General features: G+C 44.4%; 2 protein-coding genes across 3 annotated transcripts in view; both read left to right on the top strand.

Moving 5' to 3' along the window:
- Window positions 1-410: 410 nt before the first annotated feature.
- On the top strand, window positions 411-5,488 carry DCLRE1B (DNA cross-link repair 1B; the record flags this gene model as incomplete). Its single annotated transcript, XM_082648300.1, has 4 exons — window positions 411-599; window positions 1,220-1,385; window positions 1,871-2,053; window positions 4,407-5,488. The coding sequence occupies 4 exons, from the start codon at window positions 411-413 to the stop codon at window positions 5,486-5,488; spliced, it is 1,620 nt and encodes a 539-aa protein (XP_082504426.1).
- A 10,946-nt stretch (window positions 5,489-16,434) lies between these two features.
- The window catches only part of HIPK1 (homeodomain interacting protein kinase 1), a 47,154-nt gene continuing 43,637 nt past the window's right edge, over window positions 16,435-19,951 (top strand). The window contains exon 1 of one of the 2 annotated variants that reach the window (XM_082648278.1): window positions 16,435-16,619. The gene's annotated coding sequence lies outside the window, so the exon portion shown is untranslated. The remainder of the gene's footprint in view (window positions 16,620-19,951) is intronic. The other variant, XM_082648277.1, reaches the window with a different exon arrangement.

Raw genomic sequence — 19,951 nt, 5'->3', positions numbered from 1 at the left:
ACGACCTTAGCGTGCCCTTCCCCCAACCTCTCACCTCCCGGCGCCGCCGCGCGGCTACCTCAGGCAGAGCGGTGGCGGGCAATCGGAAATCGGCTACTTCCGCCTGTCTCCGCCCAGCAGCGCGCGCTTTGAGACCAGGGCCTCGGGCCCTGGTCCCGCGCGCTTGGGGGAGTGGCGCTCCGTTGGGCGCCTTCTGTGGTTTGCGATTCCACCCCCAGACTCCCACAGCACGGTCACTTCCTTCTTTCTGCCCAGTCTAGTCACTCATTCCCCACTGAGCTGGCTTTCCTTACGGCCCCTGGCCCTGTTCTTGCCCCAGCATGACTTTTTTCAGGGCGCCGTTGTAGGAGCCTCCCGCAGGAGCTCTGTTCCCATGAAGATCCCACTGGTGACTCTCCAACCCCGCCACCATGAACGGGGTCTTGATCCCTCAAACGCCCATCGCTGTGGACTTTTGGAGCCTGCGCCGGGCTGCCTCCGCCCGGCTCTTCTTCTTGTCCCACATGCACTCGGACCACACCGTGGGTCTCTCTAGCACCTGGACCCGGCCCCTCTACTGCTCCCCAATCACCGCTTACCTCTTGCACCGTCACCGACAGGTATGGGCGGCTGGAGTCGGCCTCCGAGAGTTGGTCCCGGCAGCTGGGTGGGGACTTCCGATCTGTCACAGCCTTGGAGTCATAGAGTTGGGGCCAGGGAGACTGATTTTTACAAAAGCGAGAACCCAGAATGCATCTTTAGCCCAGAATAGGAGTGTGGTTTCTAACTGGCCGGCTTGGGATGTTTCAGTGGTAAATTGGGGAGGACTTTTAGTCCAGCCAAGGAAAATTGTTCCTACCTCTTCACATAAGCTAGGCCAGTGTTTCCCAAACTTGCCTCATCATAAGAATCCACCCAATGTGATGAGTAAAATACAGATTCTCCAGCGCCTCCCTTCTCCCCTATCTGATTCAGTAGACATAGCTAGCACAGGTCGTGGAAATCTGGTTGGAATTTTTTTTAACAGGTGCCCCCCAAAGGATTATTATGATTTGGAAAGTTTGAGAATCGCTGACTAGACTTGTTTTCTGCACTCTTAATTTAAACTTGTACGAAGGGTGAGGTAGAGGGTGGGAAGAGGAAGGGAGGATTGTTTGGGAATCCCCATCACAGCTTCTGATCCAGGGAGGTATCAGGGAGGGGAGGCTGTGTTCCCTGGGATGACCAACTGTTTCCTCAGGTATCTAAGCAGTGGATCCGAGCCCTGGAGGTTGGTGAGAGCCATGTCCTGCCTCTAGATGAAGTTGGGCGAGAGACCATGACTGTAACCCTCATCGATGCCAATCACTGCCCTGGCTCTGTCATGTTTCTGTTTGAAGGATACTTTGGAACCATTCTCTACACAGGTGGGCTTCCGGAGGGGTCCTTTCCACTTTCCCAGCCTAGACACTACTTTTTTGTGTGTGTGGGGGGCAAGCCCCGCGGTTTGCGGGATCTTAGTTCCCCAACCAGGGTGGAACCTGCCCCCTCAGCAGTGAAAGCGTGGGGTCCTAACCACTGGACCGCCAGGGAATTCCCAACACGACTTTTCTTGAGCATCTTTGACTTATAGTAGAAGTCTGGAGACCTCCTAGCTTCATGCCACATGAGCACAGTGACCCTTTCTCAACTGATTTCCCACTCTTTAAGGGTATGAACTTTGCAGAGAATCATGAAAAAACGGAAGCACAATAGAGACGTTTCCACAAAGAAGCTGTACTACATTCATCATTGCTAGACTCTAGGTTTTTCCAACAGGCCAGTAGGCAAATGCCCATTGTTGGAATTGGGAGAGGCTTGTCTTCTATACTTTTGTCTCTGACTGTCTGCCTCCCATATATTCTTCTTCCAGGGGATTTTCGGTATACACCGTCCATGCTGAAGGAGCCAGCCCTGAGACTGGGGAAACAGATCCATACCTTATACCTAGACAACACCAATTGCAACCCAGCTCTGGTTCTTCCTTCCCAAGAAGAAGCTGCCCGCCAGATTGTTGAGCTCATTCGAAAGCACCCACAACATAACATAAAGATTGGTGAGGGCTTTCCTTTCCTTTTTTTCTCACTCATGGAGCTAGTGAATCTAGGTTCTTTGGAGTGTCTCACATCTTTCAGGTCTTTGTGCAGATGTCCTTTTCTCCATGAAATCTACCCTGACCTTTTTATTTAAAGTTACAATCTGCCCACCATCTGCACTCCCACATTCCCAACTCCTGATCTCCTAAACCGATTCAACTTTTTCATAGCACTCATCAACTTCCCATATACTCCATATGTTTTAATATACTGTTGCTTATTGTTGATTGTCTATCTCCACTTTCTCTGACACACACACACACACACACATTCCTTGAGGGTGTGGATGGAGGTGGGAAGAAGTCCTATGTGTTTGTGGAACAGAGAAGCAGCAGTATGACAGGTGCACAGTGGTTGAGGAGGCTGGAAAGCCTGGAGGGGCTGAAGTACCTGTAAGCCATTTTGAACTTGATCCTAAATGCAACCACTGCTCTTAGGACAAAGAGCTATTGAAGGGTTTTAAGTGGAGAGGGACACTATTGCCCTTATCACCTTACAGTGTATTCCATAATTTATGTATTTATTGTATTTAGTTTTTATTATCTGTCTCCCTGTGCTAGAATGTAAATTTCACAATAGACAGGCTCTTTGTTTCACTTATGGATATATCCCAGATGCCTAGGTTAATGTCTGATAGAGGCATCCGGTAAATATTTGTTAGCAAGTGAATGAAGTTTATCAGAATGTAGATATTCAGGTGAGTGTTGTTCTTGCAGTTAGATACATTGAAAACCCAGCTGTCTGCTTGTTCTAGTGACTCCACAACAGTACAAAACATTTTGGGCTTCTTGAAATTGCCTTTTGGGATAGTTGATGAAAATCCATTTTTATTTTTAAAAATGTAATAGTAATAGATTTAGTTCCAAATGATTTTTTTTGATTGTTTCCAAAATTGTAGTAAATCCACAAAAGGAAAAAAATTTGCCACCGTGATGAACATTTTAAAAGGATATGCCCCAACTCTGAAAGGAGTTTCAAAATAGGTTTAAACAAAGGCATTGAAAAAAAAAATTATGTACCTTCCAGAGTGACTACCAAGTTGATGGAGAGATTTTCCCTCTCAGGATTGCTTGACTACTCATGAAGAAATATCAGTGCTAACTATTCTTGGAGTTTTCAATGCAGAGTTTTCCCAGAGAAGCACAGCTGGCGAGTAGGGTACTGTAGTAGGGCTTGATTAATTTTGCAGATATACAGTAATCCCCTACTGTGTGCCAAGTATTCTGATAGGCAGTGGGAATAGAAAAAAATGAATAAAATATGAGGACTTACAGTCTAGTAGTAAAGGGCCTAGAAGAGGTAAAATAAAAGGGGGAAGGATAGGGAGAGAGAAAAGAAAATCAGCTACCTTTGTGCCCAAAGAGTGAGATTTTGAACCATGATGAGGAATAAGGTGGATATAAAGGAAATATAGATTCTTTAAAGGCGTTCACAGTCTGGTTGTAGACTTGAAATACACCTTCAGAAAAGGTCTGAGAACAACGACTTAAACAACATCTCCCATATCTGTTACCATAACCATTACCCAAATGCAGGTCTCCATTTCTTTCTCTATACGTACTGCTTGGGCCTTCTAACTGGTACTTCTGCTTTCAGTATATTCTCATGCAGGTCTTTGAATAATACTGCTGCCACTTTTTTTTCTAAAGCCCTGCTCTGATCCTATGAATCCTATAATTAGAATTAGCCATTTTCCTGCTTGCAACTCCTTAATGACACCTTCACTTACAGAATTAAAAACAAGCTCCCTAGCAGTACATACAAAGCCCCCTATTATATGGCCCTTGCTCACCTCTCTAGTGTCATTTCTTACCAGTTTCTTTGTACCTTAGTAACACTGAAACGACCTCTCTTAAAATGTTCTCTACCATACCCTTCCCTTGCCAGATTAACTTGCACCCATCATTTAGGATTTATCTAAGTTGTCATTTTCAGGAAGCTATCCCTAACTCTATCAACTGGTAGATGTTTTTCTGTGCCCTCATAATACTCTGTGCATGTCTGTAGCATGCATTGTTTCTGGGTCCCCAAATAGATTACACTCCTTGAGGACTGAGATTTTTGTTTGTTTTCACGGTGCCTAACACCTGATAGATGCTTTCCTTTGTTGAACTGAATGAATGAGTGGATTCTGTGCTAAACTTCTCCCTACCCCACCCTCCATATACCTCAGCTCAAATGCCACCTCCTTCCCGATAGACAGTCAGGGAGTAGTCCCATTAATTTTGTGTATTTCTATTAAACATTTGGTTGACTTACTAGCTTCATCCTCTTCCTTCTCTTACTTTCCCCAATCCCTTGAACATTATTCAGGACTCTATAGCCTGGGAAAAGAGTCACTGCTGGAGCAGCTGGCCCTGGAGTTTCGGACCTGGGTGGTATTGAGTCCTCGGCGCCTGGAGTTAGTGCAGCTGCTGGGCCTGGCAGATGTGTTCACAGTGGAGGAGAAGGCTGGCCGCATCCATGCCGTGGACCACATGGAGATCTGCCATTCGGCTATGCTGCGTTGGAACCAGACCCACCCTACCATTGCTATCCTCCCCACCAGCCGGAAAATCTACCGTTCCCACCCCGATATCCACATCATCCCTTACTCTGACCATTCCTCCTACCCTGAGCTCCGTGCCTTTGTCGAAGCACTGAGGCCTTGCCAGGTGGTGCCCATTGTCAGGCGACAACCCTGTAGGGACTACTTTCAGGACAGCCTGAGCCCCAGGCTCTCTGTGCCTCTGATTCCAGACTCTGTACAGCAATACATGAGTTCCTCCTCTAGAAATCCAAGTTTTCTCTGGCTATTGTTAGAAAGGAAGCTAAAGAGACTGAGAACCCAGGGTGTCGTGTTTGAATCCCTTGAGGAAAATGCTGATCACTCTCAAGCTGACAGGGGCTTGAAGAAGACCAAGAATGAGAACCTTTCTGGGGAGCTTGAGAAGCGGCCCTCCCACCATCCTTTGAAGATCAAGAAGCAGCCGTTCCCGGACATCCGCAACAAAGAATGGGAGGGTGCAGTCCCTTCCTCCGAGTCCCAGAAGATGGTGACTGTATTGACTGCCCCCTCGGGTTTTTCAGTGCACTTAGGGTCTACAGATAAAGAATTTTCCTCTCCGGAAACTGGGGAGGAAATCAGTGTAGGGCCCTACTTGGTACCCAGGGGAGACAATGCGGGCTCAGCAGCCACCGGGAACCAGAGAGCCTGGATGGGCCAGGATTCTCCCCAGTCTCACAGCAGCAAGGCTGCCCCTCTTCTGGCTCCTGAGTACAGGGGCCTGGCACTCAAATACCTTCTGACTCCAGTGAACTTTCTCCAGGTAGGGTTCTCTTCCAGGGGCTTTGACCAGCAAGCGGAAAAATACCATCAACTCTTGCTCAAGTACAGACAGGAGAGTACAGAATGACAACCTTGTTTGATCCAACACTGCACTTTTTTTAAAAAAATTCATCAAGAGTTGTTTATTTTCAAAGTTAGCACTCTTTGTATTTCTACCACTAACAAATGGGCAGTGCCACATCAACACTGCACTTTTTTTTTTTTTTTTTTTTTGTGGTACGCGGGCCTCTCACTGCTGTGGCCTCTCCCGCTGCGGAGCACAGGCTCCAGGCGCACAGGCTCAACGGCCATGGCTCACGGGCCCAGCCGTTCCGTGGCATGTGGGATCTTCCCAGACCGGGGCACGAACCCGTGTCCCCTGCATCGGCAGGCAGACTCTCAACCACTGCGCCACCAGGGAAGCCCAACACTGCACTTTTGAAGATAGTGGCTGATGGCTTATTTGGGGCCTTACTTTTCTGTGGTACATGCCCACCCTGTAACAAGACTTCTCAAAGCGTGTTCATTGGAATCCTAGTGTCTATGGAATCCTTAGTTCTATAATTGACTTGTGTTTAAGAAACACTTTACATTATAACCCCTTTACAGTATATGTGAGCACATTAAATGTTCTGGGAAGTCCTGCAGTAATTTAATCTGTTTAACTTTGTTTAACCCAGTATTTCTCCAAACTTTTTTTTTTTGGCTGTGTGGCATGCGGGATCTTAGTTCCCTGATCAGGGATCGAACCCGCGCCCCCTGCAGTGGAAGCAGAGTCCTAACCACTCTGCAGACTTTGTGAACATGCAGTCCTCTTGTGTGGCTGCAGAAAGAGATAGAGTCTGATCAAAAAGGACCAGTTTATTCCCATTGTTTTGTGTGTCATGTGTCATTCCCCATGTCCCCTTCTGTCTCTTCCTAGATAAAAGTCCCTAGGTAGTTCTGTTTTTTAATTTAGGAACTGTGGTGCAGGAGGATAAAGTGACCCAGGCAGCACGTTCCAATCCTGAAGGTCACTGATTTGCTGTGACCCCATCCAAGTCACTTCCTGTCTCTGCCTCTGGGAGGGAACAGGAAGTGATGAAGATCCTTGAAAAACTGGAGACAATTTCCACCTCTGCCTCCGTGAGAGTTTGCAGTTAGTGTCCCTGAGGACCTACCTGGAATACAGCCAGCTGGGGGACTGGGCACCCCTCACCAAGGCAGTATCTGGAACCCAGCCAAACATTAGGCTTAGGGTAAGATGGGCCTCCCAGCTGCCTAGAGGCCCTGACTATTTGGCTGAAATAAGGTTACAAAAGATCAAATGTGCTGCCAGATAGTCTTGATTGTTCACACAGCTGGGATATTTGCTGCCCCCCTCCACCCAGTGTCCCCCCCTTCCATCCTTGGGTTGAGTAGGGAGCTGGAGGACATAGCCTGTTTGTTTCAGTAACCAGGGCAGAGACGAAGGAGCCAGCTGGTGGAAGGGGTGAGGGTGTGCAGTTCTGCCCTGACCTACTGCTCACAGCCTGACAAAATGCCAAACCAATAAGCAGGACAGCAGATACCACAGTCACAGGGGGCACAGGCATGTGGAGCTGGGCACATGGATAAAAACTGTTTCACAATGGAGCTTCAAGCCTTCACAACGAAGAAGCCTCTGATTCTTGTCCAGGGGGCTGGAAATTGTCTACTTCTGGAGGAAGATACAAAGAGTTTAGAAAGCAAAATAAGGCCTTTCTCTTGGGCAAGCTGTATACAGCTCTGTTTTGTCAGTGACCTTCACTGTAAGCCTCCCATGGGCCCACTAGGAGCCATAGCAGGTGAGGCATGTGGGGTAGCAGGGGACATGGGCACTGTCCTGGGCTTGAATCCAGGGTACCTGGGCAAATAGAGATATCAGGCTTCCATAGCAGAGCCTCAGTTTCTCATCTGTAAACCAGGAACTCTCCTGATTGCTTTGGAGGTTAGAGAATTGGTAAAATTCCTAGCTCAGTGCCTATCACATGATGGATATTTTAAATATTGGTTCTCTCAGCCTCTGGTTCTTTAAAAAAAAATTATTCTCTATATAAAATAAGAAACTTTGGAAGTCATACAAAATATAAAGAAAAAATCAGAATTCCTCCATGTAGATCAATTGTTTTCTTCTAGTCTTTTTCTGTGCATGTAAATATATTAAATATATAATTTTTTTTCCAAATTGGGGTAATACTGTATATAGTTTTATATCCTGCATTTTACTCTTAATATTTTAAGCATTTTCTCATATCATTAAATATTATTCAAAATGTTATTTTAATAGTTGTATAATACCCTATCATATGGGTATACCTTAATTAAAACTATTTCTGTTTTATTCAACATTTTGTGTGCTCTTTTTTTCACAATTACACATATTACAATGGACATTCTTATGCATATATCATGGCATTTGTGTTTATTTTCTTGGAGTAAATTACTGGAAGTGGGATAACAGTTTTAAGTTTTTAAAATTTATTTTATTGAAGTATAGTTGATTTCCAGTGTTGTGTTAATCTCTACTGTACAGCAGAGCGATTCCGTTATACATATATATACATTCTTTTCCATATTCTTTTCCATTAGGTTGAATATAGTTCCCTGTGCTATATAGTAGGACCTTGTTTATCCATTCTCTATATAGTAGTTTGTATCTGCTAATCCCAACAGTCTTAAGTTCTTGATGCAAATTGTGCCCAGTGCCCTCCAGAAAGGTTTCCTTACTATCCTTTCTGCAGAAGAGGATAGCATTAAAATACCTTGAAGACTCATTAAGTTCAAATTGTGTCATTAGAATGGTACGTAGAAAATCATCTTGTGTGCTACATTAATATTTACTAAGCTGTGTGGGCAAGGCTTAGCCTGACTTCATCTGGGAGCCTCTAGCTGTCTCACTTCTGTGCTACTCGAAGGTGGCTGGGAGAGATAAGGTAGTCTTCAGTACAAGGGCCCCCAGATGGGAGTTATCTTCTAGCAACAAGGAAACCTGTCAACTCTTGGCATGTGCTGTGTCACACGTATTCCTATAGAATACCTTCCATATAGAAGCGGGATCTATATGAATTCAGATGGGGGGGTGGGAGGTAGAAGCAAAGGGCTTTGAGGAATTTAGTTGTTGGTGGCATGTTTCTGTATTAATAATGGGAAGGGACTTCCCTGGTGGCGCAGTGGTTAAGAATCTGCCTGCCAATGCAGGGGACATGGGTTCGAGCCCTTGTCCGGGAAGATCCCACATGCTGCGGAGGATCCCACATGCCGCGGAGCAACTAAACCCGTGCGCCACAACTACTGAGCCTGCGCTCTAGAGCCCGCGAGCCATAACTACTGAGCCTGCATGCCACAACTACTGAAGCCCGCACTCCTAGAGCCCGTGCTCTGCAACGAGAAGCCACTGCAATGAGAAACCTGCACACCACGACGAAGAGTAGCCCCCACTCACCGCAACTAGAGAAAGTCCACGCATAGCAACGAAGACCCAACGCAGCCATAAATAAATAAATAAATAAAATTTAAAAAAAATAATGGGAAGATTTCATACTATTCTAAATTAAATTTGTCTGGTTTATAATAGAGATTGGCAGTTGTCTTATTTGTTTCATTTCTCAACACTCCCTCATATAAACATGCTGCTTTGCTACATCTTTAAGAAGCCAATTTAATTTATTTTTAGAATTTAAGGATGACCCCATAGATCTATGAAGATCTTGCAATGAAGCTTGAAGTTACTGGGAGACAAGAAGTTCCCTAGAGATCAATTAGTTATTTGCTTCATGATCTGTGGGAAAACTTGTACTTTTCCACAAGGAGACTGAAAGTGATTTAAGTCCCTTTAGGGAAGAAAATCTGCCTGACTGGCCTTGGGGAACCATCTCTTACTCCTGATCCAGACTACCCTTTGTGGTAGGAAATAGAAGATAAGTGAATCCACTTGTTCAAGAAAAGGGATTTAGACCTGGGTTCTCTATCTCAAGTCCACCCCCAAAGAGACAGTTCTCTCTGCATTCTTGGAGTGGTTCATAAGCAGGAGAAATTCCATCTGGAGGTCCATTTAAAAGAAAAATTATTTTACTGAACTATAACTGATTTTCAATGTGTGAATTTCTACTGTAGAGCAAAGTGGTTCAGTTATACGTATATATATATACGTATATATACATATATATGTACATATATGTGTGTATATATATATATACACACATATATATATATACACATATATATATATATACATTCTTTTTCATATTCTTTTCCATTATGGTTTATCACAGGATATTGAATATAGTTCCCTGTATGTGCACATATTTCCGATGCTATCACTAGTGAGTAACTGTCAGTCCGTAACCTGTTCCCACCTCTCACCCTCTCTAACCACCACCACCACAAGCTGTTTTGTCTTGGGTTCATGGCACTTCTCCCTTTCTCTTCCATAAGATATCCCACCTACATCACTACAGAATGATTCTGCTTGCCCTTATTAGTATCTGTATCTACAGCTGCCCGTGGGGGATTCTCATCCTCAGAATGGTTAAGCTTGTCTTTATTTTGGCCACAATGCTTTTATTTGGATACACCCTTCCACCTTGACTATCTCATTCCTGGGTAACTTTCTCTTCTTTGACCACATCCTGGACCCACCATATCACAGAAAGCTCCCAGATTCTTGGGCTTGGTTCTTTCCCTAAACGGATAGCTTATTGAATCATCTTTCAATCACACAAAACTTCTGGTTAGCCTTGGGTTAGTGTTTCCCCTGCAGTATCCACATATTTAAAACACTATTGTATTAGGGCTATCTAACCAGTCCTAACTCCTCCCATCAATTTATAGTAACTTTGGGGAGTGGAGGATGAAGTCTGTCTCCAGTGCTACAACCGCATCCTTAATGTGCTCACTGAAAGGTGTGCTTCTAAGAAGCCAAGGAAATTGGGTCAGGCTCACTCACCCTACTAACCAGGTTCTGTAGAAACAAAGCATGAGGGTGAGACCAGACGCCTGGTGCTTAGGGAGTCGGGAATATAAGGTTTGGAGAAAACCTGCTGAAAGGTCTGAGCACCCAAAATTGCAAGCAGGGGTTCCCCTGCCAGCCAACAATGCTCTAACACCAGTTGGGTGTCCTATAATTCAACTCAGTTCTGACACTATCTACTCGGAGAGGACATCAGATCTCACAGACTAAGACTTCAGTCTCACAAGCCTGCCCCCGCCATCACTTGAGATGCTCATCACAAGTCCAGGTTATCATCTGTGCTTCTGACCGATCACTATAGATTGGAGGTTTCAATGACCCCCTCTTTGGGTTTGATTAATTTGCTAGAGCAACTCACAGAACTCAGAGAAACATTTTACTCACTAGATCATCAGTTTATTATAAAAGGATGTAACTCAGGAACAGCCAGATGGAAGCGATGCATAGGGCAAAGGATGTGGGAAAGGGCCAGGAGTTTCCACCCTCTCTGAGTGCCACTCTCCCCATATCTCCACCTGTTCACTTCCTCCTTCAGAACTCTGTCTTCATCCTGGATGACTTCAACATTCTGGCCTCTCAGTTTCTTTGACCTCCTCATCTCCAAAGACCTTATTTCCCTCTCTCTACCTTACCACCCTGTCATTATCATAAATTGTACTACATCTGAAATCTCAAATTTAAACCCTCTTTTCTCCCAGCTTATCTGCTCAAGTACCCTCATTGCCAATGTTTTACTGTTCATAAGCTCTCTCTGAGCTTCACTTCCTACCTTGACTGGACTGTATGCTACAATCCATCAATATAATATCACTCCCTTGCTCTCTTTCACTCAAACTTGCCTCGAAAAACTCCAATTCTGGATAAATCATAATATCTATCTACTCTTTGCCTGCACTAGAGCAGCTAGATGTTGCTGGAGAAATCATTCAACCAGGTTGACTGGTTTCATTTTAAAGTCATGATCTCATACACCAGAATGGCGTTCCATACTGCTGAGTAACCCTATTATGTGTCTCTAGTAAGCTTGGTTTCCTATTCTCCCTTTCCTGTTGCTTTCCCCTCCTACCCACACTATCATCTGTCAGTATATCCTGTTGACTGTACCTTGAAACATATCCTGAATCTTATTTCTTTTCACCATCTTCACCGCTATCACCCTTGTCCAAGCAACCTTTGTCTCTTGTCCGAGTTCTTCAGTAGCCTCTTAAATGTTCTCCCTGCTTCCAACACTGCCCCCCTCCTCTCCAAATACACAAGTAGAGTCCCCACAGCAGCCATGACATAAATCATAGCATGTTACTTCTCTGCTCAAATTCTCCGATGGTTTCCCAGCTCACTCAGAATAAAAACCAAAGTTCTCCTGGTGGTCTGAATGGTGCCCACCATCTGCCGGTTCCTCTCCTCCTCGTCTCCCACACTTCATTGACTCTGCTCCAGGCACACTGACCTCCTTGCAGTTACTGCAATGTGCCCGGTAAGCACTCACCTCACTTCTTCCCTCTCCCTACCATCTTTTCCACCCAGGATACCCACATGGCTCCCTCACCTCCTTCAAGGTTTTGCTCAGTGAGGCTATTCCTGGTCATCGTATTTAAAATTACAACCACCTTGCCTGCCACTCCCTCTTTCCCTGCCTTGCTTTTTCTCCATAGAGCACTTCACATATGATATCATTTACCTATTGAGGTTAGTGTGTGCCTCACTGTACTAGAATGTAAACTCCAGGACTCTTTTTTTTTGTCTGTTTTGTTCACTATTTCATCCCTACTGTCTAGAATACATAGTACGTTCTTAATGATAAACATTGGGTGAATGAATAAATGAATCAATCTGAAGGAATGGATGGATTGCACATCCTTTAGGCAATCCTTCCTCAATAAATACTATTTCTCTCCAAGAGGGAATAAAGCAGAGTTCATAGCCCTCAAGGGGCTGACAACCACTGAATGCTTAGTTCGGCAGATACTGTATAAATATTATCTCTATAACTGGCAACTACCCTATGTGAAAACTAGTGTCCATAAATCCCTTCATTCATTTGTTCATTCAACAAATATTTATTGAATACCTACTATGTGCCAGGCATGTGTTCCAGACATTGAGGATATAAAACAGTGAACAAGACAGAAAATGTCCTGCCCACATGGAACTTAAATTCTAAAAGAGAGAGACAGGCAGTATACATGAATAAATATCAGATAGTGATACTTGTTAAGAAGAAAATAAGACTGGCTAATGGGGGTAAAGTGCAGTTCAGATAAAGGTCAAGGAAGCGTCCCTGTGGAATAGAATAGAAACAGACTCACAGACATAGAAAACAAACATGTTTAACAAAGGGGAAATGGGGGGGGAAGGGATAAATTAGGAGTATGGAATTAACAGATATAAACTACTATACATAAAATAGATAAGAATCAAGGATTTACCGTATATCACAGGGAACTATATTCAATATCTTGTAACAACCTATAATAGAAGATAATCTGAAAAAATATATATATATAACCTAATCACTTTGCTGTACACCTGAAAACTAACACACTATTGTAAATCAACTACACTTCAATTAAAAAAAATATTATCACCCAATGAGGGACAGAGACATTCATCTAACTTTGGGTGTGATACCCTGAGAAGAACGCAGTGTCATTATTCTGGCCGGAAATGGATAACTTGAACCTAGTAATGAAGAAACATGAGATAAACATAAATGACAAACCTAAAATGAGGAGCATTGTGTTATTTTAAAGACGGAGTCTGTATTCTTCAAAAATATCAAAGACAAAGAAAGGCTAAGGATCTCTTTCAGATTAACAGAGACTGAAGAGACTGACAATTAAGTGGAATATTTGATTCTAAACTGGATCTTGTGCTGGAAGAGGAAAAGATGGTAAGAAAGACATTATTGGATTGACAAATTTGGAATACAGATGGTAGATGAGATAAAAGTATTTTATCAATGTTAAGTTTCCTGGAATTGATAATTGTACATACTGTGTCTGTAAAAGAATGTATTTATTCTCAGGACATTCAAATATTAAGGGATAAAGGGGCATGACGTATGCGATTTACTTGCAAACGGTCAGATAAAAATGTGTGTGTAATCTATTTGGCTGAGAATGCAAATGTTAAAGCAACAGGCTCAAAATGTTAATAAGTAAATCTGAGTAAAGGGTATATGGGTGCTCCTTTTACTATTCTTGCAACTTTTCTATGAGTGTGAAATCTTTTCCAAATAAAAAGTTTCCTGGAGTCTAGATTTGAAAAATCAGTGAGGATTCTCTCTTGTTGATTCAAAGGATTTGCCCACGTTCTGCCTCCTATTCTTTACTTCAGGCCTTCACTCTCATCTGGTTTTCCCAGTTTTAGAACTGTTGGTTTCTACTTGAATTCTCTTTTTCTTCTGGGTCCCTTGGATTTACTACTTGTTTGGATAGTTTGCCTAGCTTTCGGACTCAATTTCTCTCAAGACACAGCCTTTTGGTCAGCTTCTCCTACTTGGCCTTAAACACTGCAGCTCCTCAGTGACTTCTAGTCTACAACGCTGAATCTAGGCCCTAGAGGGATATCACACCCTAGATGACACATCAATGCTTCCAACTGGCAACAGCTCCATCTCCCTCTCCAGCTGCCCGACTTTGGGAGGAAATAGTTCACATATCTTCTCCCTTCTCTCCATGTTCCCTGCTTGATCAAACCCTCATCACAGTTTTCTAATTAGACTCTCTTTGTCCAGTCTTTGCCCACTCCAGCCTGCCATCCTCCTCACTGCTACCAGTTCTCTCTTTAAAGCACAGATTCCTTCATATTACCTGTCTGATTAAACCTCCACTAGCTCCGCATTGCCTTTCAAAATCTGACTCGGCCTACCTGTTTCCATATTCTGCCACTTCTCTGCTGAACTGTATGCGCCTTCAGGGCACAGACCATACCCTTTTCTTCTTATCTTTAATTCTAACACAGCATCTGGCATACAGAAGATACTCAATAGATACTTGCTGAATTGACAAATGAACTCTAGTTACACTAAACTCTGAAATTTCTTTAAGCGTACCATGTTTAAACATCACCTTCTCTGAAGATCTTCCCTGACTCTGTCATTCAAATCTTAGATATATGTCCCCATGCATTTTTTTTTCCTCACTAGACTGTACTGTAAGCTTTCTGAGGGAAAAGATCATGACTTATTCATCTTGCATCTGAGTCAATGTGTAGGAGAGTACCTGGCATCAAGCAGGGAGAGTTTGTTGGATGGATATACGAATACTGGAGAGAGGAAAATACTAGATTTTAAGAAGGTCTCAGTGTAGTGAGACAGACTGAGGAAATGACCAAAGAACAATGAAAATAGAGATCAACGAGTATAAATAAATAAGGTACAAGAAGTAAATGAAGTAGTCAAATGATGATGCAGAACTGAATAACCAGAATCAAGTGGGAGTCAAAGAGGAAAGTCTTCCTAAAGGCAAATTTTGAGATGTGTTTGAAAAGAGGAAAGGGACATAATGTGGGAGAGTAGGAGCTTAGAGGCCTGTCATGGAGTTGGGTTGAACCAAGGCATGGTAAGCAATTAATATTTTGGAAGCCTGGTTTTCAAGCAGGATCTGTTCTACCCCAGAGCTCAAGTTCTGCCTTTTTCCTAGCTCCCCAAGCAGGCATGTTCACCAACTCTCCATGTCTTGAGGTTTCCCAGGTCAGTCCATTGTAGGACTTTATGCTCTCTAAGTTTCTGTGAAAATAAGCAAACAAACCTGCCCTGTGGGATTGAATACTCTTGCTAACCCTGGTCTTCTAGGGAAATAAAGTTCCCTGTTCCCAACAAAACAGAACTGCTCCCAGTGCTGTTAAGCCAGGAGAGAAACCCAAAGGTAGCATAACCACTTTAGCACATCTTCACAAAAATTATGTCTTCCATCCAAAGAGGTCAAGGATGTATAATGAATGACATCTGAGAAATATAACCTGATAGCAGAATCTTGTCTTAGCCACATCTGCCCTCTCCTTAAAGCGTATATGCAAATAAATACCCATGGTGCTGCCCAGCCACTTTCTAGGGCACAGATCCTTGTCGCCTCCAGCACTTGCGGGATGGAAAAAAATATACTACCATCTCCCTACAAATGTCCCACTCTTTAGGAATCAGCAAGAGGTATATCTGAAGTTTTCCAGAATTTCTTGGCCCAGGGAGATGGCAACTGTCTTTCTATTAGGATAACCTAGTTTTCACGCAGTGTTTATTTTTCCAGAATGTTGTGTGCCCAACGCATTCCGTTTCCTGAATACCCGGTTTTGCTATCTCCTGGTAGAGGAGAGAAAATTGTGTATTAGCTCACTGCAGGTTTTGAGGGGGTTGGGTTCAGAGCACAGCTATTCTTTCTCACCTCCTAATGCAAATCCAGGTTCCCAAGGAGGCAAGGGAAGAGCCCGCTCAGGGGCTCCTAATGCGTGTGGAGGCTTACAGATCCTATACACCGCTGTCAAGCAGCTAGAACGTCCCTAGATTGCAACGATACATCAAAGCCTAAACTGAGGTAATTCCTCACCAGCAGGGGGCTTCCTCGGTAAGCACTGCCTCCCCGCGCGCTGTCCAATCTCTGGGGGTGTCACGCTAGGCGGTGGTGATGTCACACTGGCGGGGATGACATTTTAAAGCTGGACCGCCACACCGCCACCAAGCACCTTTAAATCACCGCGGAGTCGGCCGTGAGGAGGGGGCGGGGAGCCGATCCCCGCACTCGATCCACGCTGGCTCCCCACGGAGGCCGCCCCACTCCCACTCCCACTCCCCTCCCCCTCCCACCAGTACTATGAAGTCATCCTAACCCGCCCGCTCTCCGACACTTCCGCCTCAGTAGGTGTCATGGCGCGGGGCTGGGGACTAGTTCCCGCGAGGAGGGGCCGGCCGGATGGGGGCGGCCGCTCGGCGCTCAGCTCGTCGAGTCTGGCGACAACGGCGGCTGCGGAGTCAGGGGCCCGGCGGTGGCCCCGGACGGCAGCGGGAGGCTGAGGCGGGAGCGCGCGGTGCTGAGGCGGCGGCGGCGGCGAGAGGCCGGGCGGCGGAGCTGGGGGGAGGCTGAGGGGGCTCCCCCCGTGGGACGGGCGCGGGGACGGCTCCGGGGGGCGGGGGCCGGGGCCCGGGCCGGCTCGCGCGGGGGGTATGATGATCCGGCGGCGGGGCCCCGGATCTCGTCTCCTCCGCCGCCTCCTCACTGCAGCCCCAGCTCGCGGCTGAGAACCAGACACACCGGCGGTGAGTCGAGGCGGGGGGGCAGTGGCCTTGGCAGGGAGCGACCTCCCATCGGCTTCCCGCGGCGGGGCCGGGCCGGCCACGGGCTCTCCGGGGCGCCCGGCCTGCGGGGGGAGCCTCCCTCAGCGGACCCCACCCGGGACCAGGCGCCGAGCCCTGCGCCCCGGCCGGTGACGGCCGCGGAGGGGATAGCGTTCCCAGGAAAGTGGGGAGGCTGCGGGCTTGTTTTCGGGGCAACTCCCCCGTGTCCTGCCACTTCTCTCCTGGGCGTGTTGTTGTCCTCAGATGACAGGGGACCGCCTGGCGTTTTCTCACCCGGCCGGTTTTTTCTCGGCTGTCGTGGCCGGTTCCCAGTGTGTGGCTTGTGCGTGTGAATTTCACAGCTCTACTTAGTGCCGTGTTTGGGGTTATTTGTGCTGTTGGGGACCAGGAAGCGGTGTCTGGAACGGACGGCCGCGGAGATGTGGGTGTGGGAGTCCTCCTATCCTCTCCACTGCTGTTATTTAATCGTTAGGTTGGTAAATTGTAACGATGGTGGAGACTGCGTGGGACCGGCCCACCTAATGTATATCTATGCAAGGCAGATCTAGATGTCTGGCTCAAAGGGAAACTTTTGCTGTTCGACGCCACTTTCCCAAAGCTTTCGTTTAAAAAAAAAAAAAAAAAAAGGGAGGGGGGCGGGGAAACAACCAAAACTCTTGGTAAGGCCCCCCGCTGTTCACAGGTCTGTGGGAAAGAGGCCGTTTTTTTGTGCCTAGCAACCAAGACTTGGGGCTCGGTCTCCAAGAGCGCTGGTCTAACCTCCAATTTGTTGTGGTGACAAACCGTGAGCTCTGGCCTGTGTTTACGCTCGGCGCGCTTTCTTTTCTGTTTAGGTGGGGGAAGGGAGGAGGGGCTAGAGGAGGGAAAAAAAAACACCCCAAACTCCAGTGTCTTTCCTCCACTTAACCCCCTGACTCAGTTGTAGATATTCTTTGAGGCAGCCCTAGATGCTTTTTCTTAGTGACACTGGGGGAATTTTCAGTCATTGCATCAAAATATTAATTTCAGCTGTAGACTCTTCTGCCCAATCTGTCCTTTATCTTATTTGTTTCCTGGTAACTGATGAAAACAGCAGCATGGCTTCCTTCTTCTGATGAAGTGGGGTTTAAATTAAGTGGCTGATGCCCTCAGTAGAACCTAGAGTTTTGCTCTTGTTTGTGTGTAAAGCTATTTTTGATTCCTGGTCTGTAGTGGGTTCTTTTTTTTTTTTTTTTTAAGATTATAGAGAATGCAAATCTTTACCAGCTCTTTTTCATATGTAGGTCTAAAGCTTTCTGTAAAACATCTAAAAATCTACTAACAAGTCATAATAATAGTTGTTAATTCAGCTGGTGATTTTGGAGATACCTGTAATCATCTCAGGGTTCTGTGTTATAAAACTGGTATGATGGTATGATGAAAGATATCACTGACTTTAAGACACTGTTCCAGGCTTGAAGGATATTTTGGTAAAGTACTTGTGGCTGGAACTGGAGGCAGCCACGCCAGTAAAACATCTTACCAGTAGAATGGTGAATGAGATGTTGTAAACATACTGAGTCTGATTAGTAAGTAGGACTTTTGCTGGCGATATCTTCATGAATAGTTTATCCTGTCTTTGGACATTGTAGTTTTATGGATTGCAGAGCAAGTTGATTGGTAACTTGAGATTGAAAACCAAGCCAGAACTCTCTCCTAAAAGAAAAAAAGATAATCTCAACATTCACAATTCTCTGGAAAATAGACTTCTTTTATTCTCTGGTTTTGTTTTCATAAGCACAGCTTAGTCAGTGGTTGTGTTGGTAGAAATCAGTGAGCCAAAACTGCCTTATAAACTTCTTACAGTTGGAACTTGTGCAGCTTGTTGTTAGTTATATATCGTAACTGGTTCTTTTGTAATTTGAAGTAATTTTGCAAACATGAACTTCCTGATTGGCCCTTTTATTTTCATTTTCATGACTATATAAAGCAATCCATTTTTTAAAAAGTTACAGTTATTAATTCTTCCCCAGTTTCTTCCCTTAAATGTTATGCCATTCTGAACACAAGTCATCAAAATAATTTTTCTGTCAAGTACCACTTCAACAATCACTGATTTGCTTTTCGCTTCCTTTTTTGTTTTTTAGTTTTTGTTCCTAATCTCCTATCTCCCTAAATGCCTTATGTATTTTTGTAGAGCATAATTTGGCACTTAAAAATTTTTACATCCTGTTTTTATATATATATTTTTTGTGTCATATCACCTAAGCAACATTTTAAGTTCTTTGAAGATAGGGAAACTTAGGTGTATTTCTTTTGGATTCTTTAAGAGCGCCTTGTACAGTGCTTTCCCACCATACTTAATGAAAAAGAATCAGAAAACCTGAATTCTTTGCCAGCATTACTACTCATTAGCTCTGTGTAAAACTTGTTTGGCTTTCTTGGGTCTACTTTTTCTCATCTTGGAATTACAGGGTTTTAGAAAGTCTTTTAAGGTCCATTTTAGCCGTTAGAATCCCTGTACTTTTTTTGCCAGTGTCTTCTGCTCCAATCAAATGCATTACTCTAAATGGTTTTTCATTTTTCCATATCCCCTGGCATACTGGCAAAAGTTATCTCATTCATCTAAGACCTTCTACCTTCCATCTGCCAAACTGTCGTTACCTTAGTTGAGTCCTGTTTTCCTTAGGCCTTTTCTGGCTGATCCAAACAGGGTTCTATCTTAGTGTTTATGTTTCATATTGATTTGCTAATTTGTCATTTTTGTTAATTTGTCATTTTTCTTATGATTGAAACTCCGAGGTATAGTTTTCTTTATTCTAAACTTTATAGACCTTATAGACTGTCCTGTGCACATACTAAGATAGTGCCATTTTACCAAATACAAAAAACACTTTTCTTTTGTTCTGTTGCTATAGATTCTTCATTCCAAATAAATCTAAGAGAGCAATTGAAATTTAGGAAAAAATATCCTGCCTAGAAGGAAAACGCCACTCAGCCAGTTTACCAAAATATTACAGAATTGGTTTAAATGGCTGTAAATTACATAGAATTGTAGAGTTCCTTCTTTGTCAGCTACCACCACCTATTCCACACCCTATTTTTGCATACTAGTTGAGGAACTGGCTCTTTCACATGGTTCCATGTGAAGGAAGTGCTACAGGAAAGGGGGTGGGGAACTTTGATTCAAATGCCGTCCTCAGGGTTTCAAGCTTATTTTTTCCTTCTGTATCACTATACTTAGAATAAATATTCTCTTGTAGACAACAGACTATAATTTCTATCTCATGTGAGTATTTCTCTAATTTAACCAGAATGACTTCTGAGATCCCCTT

The sequence above is a fragment of the Grampus griseus genome, assembly GCF_964374135.1.
Source record: "Grampus griseus genome assembly, chromosome: 1".
In the NCBI taxonomy this organism is placed as follows: Eukaryota; Metazoa; Chordata; class Mammalia; order Artiodactyla; family Delphinidae; genus Grampus; species Grampus griseus.
This window is presented reverse-complemented; position numbering and strand designations above follow the sequence as displayed.